Source organism: Arachis ipaensis, chromosome B5 (assembly GCF_059453495.1).
Source record: "Arachis ipaensis isolate K30076 ecotype BB chromosome B5, ASM5945349v1, whole genome shotgun sequence".
Taxonomy (NCBI): domain Eukaryota; kingdom Viridiplantae; phylum Streptophyta; class Magnoliopsida; order Fabales; family Fabaceae; genus Arachis; species Arachis ipaensis.
The window spans coordinates 69,849,114-69,858,457 of record NC_142440.1 but is presented as its reverse complement, the minus strand read 5'-3'; the positions used below and the strand labels follow the sequence as shown (position 1 = coordinate 69,858,457).

Below are 9,344 nucleotides of genomic sequence, written 5' to 3'. Positions count from 1 at the left end.
ATGCGTGAAGGTGATGAGAATGGTGAAAGGATGTGCTTCTGGAGGGAAGAGGGTTTGTTGTGCGCGAAGTGGGCTCTGTGTGTGTTCTTCTGGAGGGAATTGAAAGGGGAATAAAAAATTTACTAAGTGTTAGAATTTTCTCTACATACATTAGGCATCACTTTTAAAACGCACCCAAAACATAATAAATAAGTTACTCTTTAAAAGTGTTCTCTTTGATACGAAAAGTGAACCCATAGATATCAACCTACGGCTACGCTTTATAAGTGATTTCTATAATACCTAAGGCTACACTTTTTAAATGATACCACAATTGTACATCTTTTTCTCTTATAAAAAGGCAACACGGAAAAAAGAGTAACCTATTCATAGAATAGGCTACGCTTTTCAAATATAGCTTAAAAAAAAGTGTGGCTGAATGGGTATTTTTCTTGTAGTGGAGATTTCATTAGTGAAATTCTTTACCGACAAAAATCCATTCATCACATCTCCAATCCCTTATGTTTGCCATCTTTATTTTCTGTCATTTACTTTCCAGCATTTTACATTCTTGCAATTTATTTCCTTGTACTTTTATTTCTAGCATTTTACTTTACCGTACTTTACTTTTATTGCTCTTTAATTTTCCAGCACTTTATTTTCCAGCACTCTATTTTATGTTCTTTACTTTCTTGCAATTTTACTTCCCAGCACTTTATATTCTTGCCATTTACCTTCTCTACACTTTATTGCTTCCTTTTAATTTCTAGTCATTTATATTTCTTGTTTGCTCATCACTCCAATATGAACTGTCTAACTAGAATAATCAACTAACTATTGATTGCTTAATCCTTTAATCCTTGTGGGATCGACCTCACTCTTAAGTGAGTTTTATTACTTGATACGACCTGGTATACTTGCTGGTAGTAAATACATGAGAAATCAATTTTATTTTTTACGTATCAAGTTTAGTGTCAAAGGCGCTCTTCCACGCGTACGCATAACCCATCCGTGCGTGTGGTCTTCCAAAAATATCACTTTCACGCGCATGCATCACCCACGCGTACGCGTCACAAGCTAATTTTTCACTTTCACGCGTACGTGTCACCCACGCGTATGTGTTGCCAGCAGAATTTTCCAACTTCTATCGCAGGCGCTCTTGCAACAACGTAGCGCCAAAGGCGCTCTTCTAGTAATGCAAAGCGTTCTTAAGAAAAGTGTTGCGCCAAAGGCGCTCTTCCTTGATGCTTCTCTTCTCTGTTTCAGAGTATTTAAGCTCCTTTCTTCTTTCATGCTTGTTTTGTGCTTTTTACTTCCTTTTCCACCAATTTCTACAAATTCAAACCAAATCAAAGAATTGAAAGTAATCTATGATTTAAGCATAAAAGTATTCAATAATTAAGCATGATTAGTGAAAATTAAAGGTGAAAAAGCATAGAAAAATATAACATGATCCGCAGTCATCACAACACCAAACTTAAACTTTGCTTGTCCTCAAGCAAACATAGAATCATGCAATAAAGTTTTACAAACCAAGGTAAGAAGACTAGCAATTTTTATGTTCATGGTTGGCTAGTTTCTTATGCATGCTACAATCACAAAAGAGATTCAAATAATTGATGCTTCTATCTAGCTCATTCTATGAAATCTTTTTCTTTATGTTCCTTCCTTGAAGCAAGCCTTTCATTCTTTTCTTAGCTTAGCTTTTTGGGTTCTTTGCACCATGTGTTTGAAAGCTACGACTCTAAATTCTTTGTTTTCAAGTATTACCAGTTGATATATAAGCACCACAAGCATTTAATTAGAGGACTCCTTTAGCTTATTTGTTTCTTTTTTTTTACTCTCTAATCATTGATGCTTAGAGCCATGAGCTTTGAGTGAGTGCTTTGCACTTGAGCCTAGCCTTCACTCTAAGTGTTTTGTTTTCAAGCTTTTTGCTTGATACATAAACATTACAAGTACTTAACAAATGAATTGTCATTGGTACTCAAAGCCTTCAGCTTTCTCATTCTTTCCCTTTTCTTTTTCTTGCCTTATTTGCATTTGCTTCTTCAAAGTTTTCATGATTTCAAAAATTTCATAAAATGTCCTTGATGAGAACTTCAATTAAACAAATTCAAATGCAATTGAGCAACAATAGTCATGCTAGCTTCCCAATACTTATAAGCTCATGCTAACTTCTTCTTTAATTACCTTGTTTGTTTATGATCATGATTACTTAATTACTTTGAACTCACAAAACTCAAGATGGTAGTCATAATGTCATAGCACATGTTACAATTCAAAAATCAAGCTATGCTTTATTCACAACACACATGCATACACAGAAAATAGAAGACAATCATGCAATTAAATATACAGAGAATAATAAGAGGAAAAGGAACTTTACCACCTTGTAGCTCATCTTCACTGTTATTGTCCTTTTCCTCCAATTCTTCCCCTTCCCACACCAAACTTAGAATGATTGCTTGTCCGCAAGCAACAAATAAAATAGTGGTGATGGGGTTTATGATGGGTCATGAGTGTTTTACCCAATTAAATGTGAGTAATGCTTGTATGCCCTATAAATTCTGAAATCACTCAACAAACACGTCACAGCAACGAATGGTAATAAAAGAGGATCAAAATATACCAATTCTAAGGCAAAAGAAGCATATTTTCCATCATGAAGCAATATTAGGAAGAGAACACAAAACCATGCAATTCTTGTGAATAAGTGTGAAAAATATTGACAAAACCCCCAAGAAGTAAAAATAGAGACAATGTGATTGCATTAATAAGTGGCGTGCATGGTACTTAGCATGAAAAATAAGTGGCAACACTAAACTTAGTGTGACAATTTCATCTTAGAATGATGCAAGTACCCAGTGAAGATTGAAAATTAAATTGTTGCATGGAAACACCAAACTTAGAATGCAATCATATGCCAAGTTATTCAAAATAAACAAAGCAAAGAAAGGAAATTTTACCTATGGTTGGGTTGCCTCCTAACAAGCACTCCTTTACTATCGTTAGCTTGACATGTTGTTCTCAACTTTCTTTTTCTTCTTCCAGTTTGTTAAGAGAAATGATCTCAAGGGGAGAGAAAAGCAATTTGATGTCCCCTGTTTTGGCCTCTTCCCAGCAAGCTTTCTTGTGTTGTTAGCTTGAGTGAACTCGCTTGTCGGAGCAGGGGTTGGATTGTTCTTTGACCTTCTCTTTTTCATGGATGTAGTCAATTATTTCTTGGTCACAATTCTTATTCCAGTGCTTTGGTTGATTTCCTTCACTTCTTTTGTTTTTAAAACATGGGTGTTGTGTGATGGTTGGAGTGTCTTTTCTCATGAAGAGCTTCTGGAATTGGTGGTTCAGTGAACTCACCTTTTATGCAACTCTCTGTTTCATTGGAGTGTGGACTCCCTTGATTGATTTCCTCCCTTTCTTCTATAAGGTCTTGTGTTGCATTCTTTGGGAGTGAGTTTGCATGTTTCTTTGTCACACTAAGTAGCCTTTGTGGGTATGGAGACCTAGGTTTATATACTCTCACAACCACCTCCTTCTTCATTGGGGTCTCACTTGTTATGGGTGTCTCTTTTTCTTATTTTTCCAATTTCTCATTTTCACCCACAAATGGGTCTTCATCCTCCTTGCTAAGCACCACTCCATCCTTGGCCTGTGATGCCAAGGCATCTTAGGCTAGTTTCACTAGCATTTTTTTGTTAGTTTTAGTTGTTTTATGCATTTTCTTGAGCTTAAAGTAACCAAGAATGGTTAAAAGAATAACAAAGCAATGAACCATCCAAACAGTATGATTTTGATGCAAATTCCATGAGTTTTAGTTATATTACTTGAATGCTATGAATGGAAGATTTCTCATGAAATTTTGCAAGACTTTGATGCAATTGTTTGGATGATTTCAGGGAAGAAGAGGCCAAGCAAGGAAGCAACAAAATCAATAAAGGAAGCTTGAATATCACATGTGGAGTTTAAGTTCCAGTTTAAGCCTAAACTGGAGCTTAGACGCCAGAATCATGAAAGCTAAGAAATGCTGGAATTGAAGTTTAACCTCCAGTTTAACCTTAAACTGGAGGTTAAACGCCAGAATTAGAATTCCAATCAGGAAGCACTTCCACGTTTAACCTCCAGTTTAACCTTAAACTGGAGGTTAAACGCCAGAAGTGAGAAGGGCACCAAGGGGGGCAGTTCCACGTTTAACCTCCAGTTTAACCTTAAACTGGAGGTTAAACGCCAGAAAGGGGAAAAGCACCAGGGAGCCATTTCCACGTTTAAGCTCCAGTTTGACCTTAAACTGGAGCTTAAACGTGTTCGACCAAGTTTCTCCTCCAGGGTTGCTTTCTCCATTTCCACGTTTAAGCTCCAGTTTAACCTTAAACTTGAGCTTAAACGTGTTCGACACCTCCAGGGCTACCTTTCTAAGCTTCCACATTTAAGCTCCAGTTTAACCTTAAACTGGAGCTTAAACGTGTTCGACCTCCAGGGCTACCTTTCTCAGCTTCCACGTTTAAGCTCCAGTTTAACCTTAAACTGGAGCTTAAACGTGTTCGACCTCCAGGGTTGCCTTTTCTATCTCCACGTTTAAGCTTCAGTTTAACCTTAAACTGAAGCTTAAACGTGTTCGACTATATTACCCTCCAGGGCTGCCTTCTTCCATTTCCACGTTTAAGCTTCAGTTTAACCTTAAACTGAAGCTTAAACGTGCTACCACAAAAGGCATCACTGGAAGTGTCTGGCGTTTAAGCTGCAGTTTAAGCTTAAACTGCAACTTAAACGCCACTCTTGGAAAAGGTTTCTGGGCCAAAAATATTGCGGTTTAAGTTAGTATTTGAGCACAAACATTAACTTAAACTTACTCTGGTATGAAACCCAATTGAATATCATGGTTTATGGGATTTGGGCCTGAAGGATTGATGAGTCTGAAATTTCAATTTATTGAGTCATGTGTCATTATTTGATTATCACTAAGTTGGCTCAATGAATGTTACAGAATTTGGATCAACAGCCTCATCAAGATTATGGATCATAAACCCAAGGCAAAAGGAAAGCAGGGAGAGGCCTCAAAGCCCAAGAAACACAACAGAAGCTCAATATAGAAAGTGTATAAATAGGATAGAATTTAAGTTAGAAAGGACTTTTACCTTTTCATTTAGCTAGTTTTCATATCTTTGTAATTGAATTCAGAGCTATGACTCACTAAACCCCCTTTCATTGGGTTAGGGAGCTCTATTGTAATTCAATGAATCAATAATAGTTTATCTTCTTCTTCAATCTTTTCTCTTGAATTTTGTTAGAAAGCTTCTCGATCTAATTCCATTGGGTAGTTGTCTTGGGAAAGAAACTACCCATAATTGGAATCCTTTGGAACCATGGGAAAGGAATGGAGGATTCATGCTAGAGAAGCTTTCTCACAGTGAATTGGATTGGGGTTTGGATGGATATTGTGACATGTAATCCTACCAAATTGTGGTTCATGAAACTGTGTGGTATAATCAGTGATCGAGCATCATCTCTTCTTATGAACATTTAAACCAAGGGATTGGGAATTTGTTTGTTTTTAGAGAGAATTGGTGAGCCAAGGGATTGGGATCCAATCATATAAGATTGCCAAGCAAAGTTCAATGAACGCATTGGTTGAGGAAGAGATAAACATGTTTTGATTCGGAGATCTCAATATCTCCTATAACCCAATGAATTCCCATTTCTGATTTCCACTTTCTCTTTACATTCTGCAACTCAATTCATGCAATCACCCCCATTCCCTTTTAATTTCAGCAATTTAGCTTCTGCTCTTTAATTCATGCAATTTAAGATTCCGCCATTTAAATTTCTTGTCATTTACGTTTCCCGCCAATTTTACATTCCGCAAGTCTCATCTAAATCTTGATTCCGCTCAACTAGAACACACTTCTAATCCGAATTGCTCACTCAACAAATCCTTGTGGGATTCGACCTCACTCTATTGTGAGTTTTTACTTGACGATAACCGGTGCACTTGCCGGAAGGAATTTTGCCGATCGTGCAATTTCCTAAATCATAGCATAACAAGTTTATGCGCATCAAGTTTATGGCGCCGTTGCCGGGGATTGGTTTTCGATTGACAATTCTCCAATTGGAAGTTAACTAGATTGAGCATTTTTTTGTTTTGATTAATTCAGTACAAGTTACTTGTTGAATTTTAATTTCTGCACTCTGTTACATGCTTTCTTTCTTTATGCCTTTAAATTCAAGCAACTAACTCACTGACTCACTAACTGTTTGAATTAATTCCTCAATTGCTCTAACCATACTCTTCCATTAACCAAGAGTATTTCACTTGTTTGTTGCCTGTGCTGTGTTCTTGTATGACAGGTAGGAGAGGAGAGACATCAACTCCTCCATATACCGAACCAGAGAGGACCCTTCATAGACTTAGAAGGGAAGCAAGAGGGAAGAGAGTACTGGGAGAAGAAGAATCTGAACGAGAATCTGAGGACAATTTTGAGGAAGCTCTAGATCTCAACATGGATAGAGAAGTTCACAACCATGAGAGAGTTGATGGAAACAATGCCATTCCTGAGAGGAGGGTTCTTAGTTCATACATAAACCCAACCTCTGGGAATTGTGGTAGCAGCATTCAGAAACCACCCATTCAGGCCAACAATTTTGAACTCAAACCACAGCTAATATCACTTGTGGAGAATCATTGTTCATTTGGTGGGAGTGCTAATGAAGATCCCAACCAACATCTCACAAAATTCCTGAGAATTTGTGATACTGTGAAGTCCAATGGAGTCCAGGAAGATGCCTATAAACTGCTTTTGTTCCCATTTTCACTTAGGGACAAAGCAGCTAAGTGGCTGGAATCATTCCCAAGGGGGAGTCTAACAACATGGGATGAGGTGGAAAGCAAGTTTCTGGCACGTTTCTACCCCCCACAAAAGGTCAATAGGCTTCGATCTGAGGTTCAGACTTTTAGACAACAAGATGGTGAAACTCTCTACGAGGCATGGGAGAGATTCAAGGATTTGACAAGGAAATGCCCACCAGACATGTTCCATGATTGGGTGCAATTGCATATTTTCTATGATGGACTCTCTTATGAATCAAGGAAGGCTGTAGACCATTCATCAGGAGGTTCATTGAACAGGAAAAAGACTGTGGAAGAAGCCATTGAAGTGATTGAGACAGTAGCTGAGAATGAGTACTACTATGCATCAGAGAGGCACAACACTAAGGGAGTCATGGAGCTGAACCATGTTGATACAATTCTAGCCCAAAATAAGGTGTTTGCCAAGCAACTAGCAGAGCTTACCAGGCAATTAGAAACAAAGCAAGTGGCTGCAATACACACACAAGATCAAGAGGAAGTAAGCATTGAAGGAGGTGATTGGGAAGAGGCCAACTATGTGGGAAACCAACAAAGGCAATCATATGATCCACATTCCAACACTTACAACCCAGGATGGAAAAATCACCCAAACCTTGGGTGGGGGAACCAACAAACCCAACCACAAAACCACAAACCTTACAACCACAACCAACATAACAATTCCACATACCAAAACTCCAACCAAAGATCATACCAAGCCACACAAAACACTTACTCCCAACCATCATATCATGGCCAAAATAATCAACCTACCCAACCTAATCCGAACCAACAATTTCAAGATCAATTAAACCGGATAGAAGGAATGATGGCAACCATGAGTCAAGACATAACCGAATTGAAAAGCTTCAGGGATGATGTGAGAGCTACCTTAAGAAACCATGGTGAAAAACTCAAGAGGATGGAGTCTCAAGTAGGAGAGCTATCTCAACAGGCCCCCAAATCAACTGCAGTGTTCCCTAGTGACACAGAAAAGAATCCTAAAGGGGAACAAAAGAGAGTGAGATGGGAAGAATGCAAGGCCATCACCATATTGAAGGAAGTTTCAGAAGAAGAAGGAATCAGGCCCTCAGAGCAGGAGCCAGAAATCTTGAAGGAAGGTGTGGAAGAAGTTAAGCAGGAAAGTGGAACTGAGCAAGCCAAGGAACTGCAAAAAGGCATGCTGGAAATATACCAACCAAAAGCACCATTTCCTCAGAGGTTAGGAGGAGGTGAAAAAGGGAAAACCTATTCAAGGTTTTTAGAGACATTTAAGTCTCTCCATATCAATATTCCCTTTCTTGAGATTCTCCAGCAGATGCCTACACATATCAAGTATTTAAAGGAATTGCTGAGCAAGAAAAGAGTTTTAAAGGGAGGACAAACTGTAATAATGAACAAAGAATGCAGTGCCCTCATCAAGAAGGATATAATCTCTAAGAAAACAGACCCAGGAAGTTTTCATATCCCCTGCATCATAGGGGAAACAAAAATTGACAGAGGATTCTGTGATCTAGGAGCTAGCATAAATGTGATGCCTCTGACTCTTATGAAGAGGCTACAACTGAATGAGGTGAGATCCACTGATGTAATCATACAACTGGCTGACAAAACTCAGAAGCAAGCTGAGGGGGTAGTTGAGAATGTGCTGGTGAAAGTGGGAAACTATTTCTTCCCCACAGATTTTGTCATTTTGGATATGGAAGAAAACTACCTACACCCCATCATTCTGGGGAGGCCATTTCTAGCCACTGCTAGAGCACTCATAGATGTAGAACAAGGAGAGCTAATTTTGAGAATACATGATGAACAGCTCATTTTCAATGTTTTCAAACCTGCATCTGAGCCTGAACCAGAACATGAAAAGCCTAAGGATGAGAGTAGCCATCTGTGTTTGGAGGAAAGCAATCCGGCAGCTGAAACTCTGAAACAGTCCTTGGAAAGCAAACAAGAATTGCAAGAGTTAAAGCCACAAGAATCAATAGAAACAGATCAGAAGGATCCTCCCGGCATAAGGGTTAATGAAGAAAGCTTCAAGAGAAAGGGAAGAATTGTAAAGAAATTGCCAAGAGGGTGGAGAAACAAGAAAATTCCCACTGAAGGTTTCTCTCCGGGAGATGAAGTGATATCAAGTCATTATCTGCCAATCCCACCTGGCCTCAAAACCATTCCTTCCCAGCTCCCTCAAGTGTTCACAATCAGGAAGGTTCTTTCTATGGAACATTTAGAAGTCATGAAGGAATCAAATGGGGACGTTTTCATAGTAAGAGGAGAAGACATCAAGCACTACAATCCACTCTAACAAAGGACAACCGTCAAGCTAGTGACGTTAAAGAAGCGCTTCATGGGAGGCAACCCATGTTTTAGTATCCTTACTCTTTAGTGCTTTGCTTTACATCTAATAAAGCATGGTTTCTTATGCATGAACTTGAATCCTCAGGACAACTATTGATAAAGTGCACTAAACTTTGCATGTAAATTACAATTGGTCTCTAAGTTTGGTGTGCCTGAAGGCACTCCC

The 9,344-nt window shown here is 38.6% G+C and overlaps 1 protein-coding gene and 1 non-coding gene across 2 annotated transcripts; one reads left to right on the top strand and one right to left on the bottom strand.

The window, feature by feature from the left end:
- Positions 1–6,317: 6,317 nt before the first annotated feature.
- On the top strand, positions 6,318–9,125 carry LOC148564556 (uncharacterized). Its single transcript, XM_088487054.1, has 2 exons — positions 6,318–7,886; positions 7,941–9,125. Exons 1-2 carry the CDS (start codon positions 6,318–6,320, stop codon positions 9,123–9,125), a joined length of 2,754 nt encoding a protein of 917 aa, XP_088343180.1.
- LOC148564557 (small nucleolar RNA R71) lies at positions 6,903–7,006 on the bottom strand. The gene has a single exon (XR_015884159.1). It is a non-coding gene; the product is annotated as a small nucleolar RNA R71 (small nucleolar RNA).
- Positions 9,126–9,344: the final 219 nt, after the last annotated feature.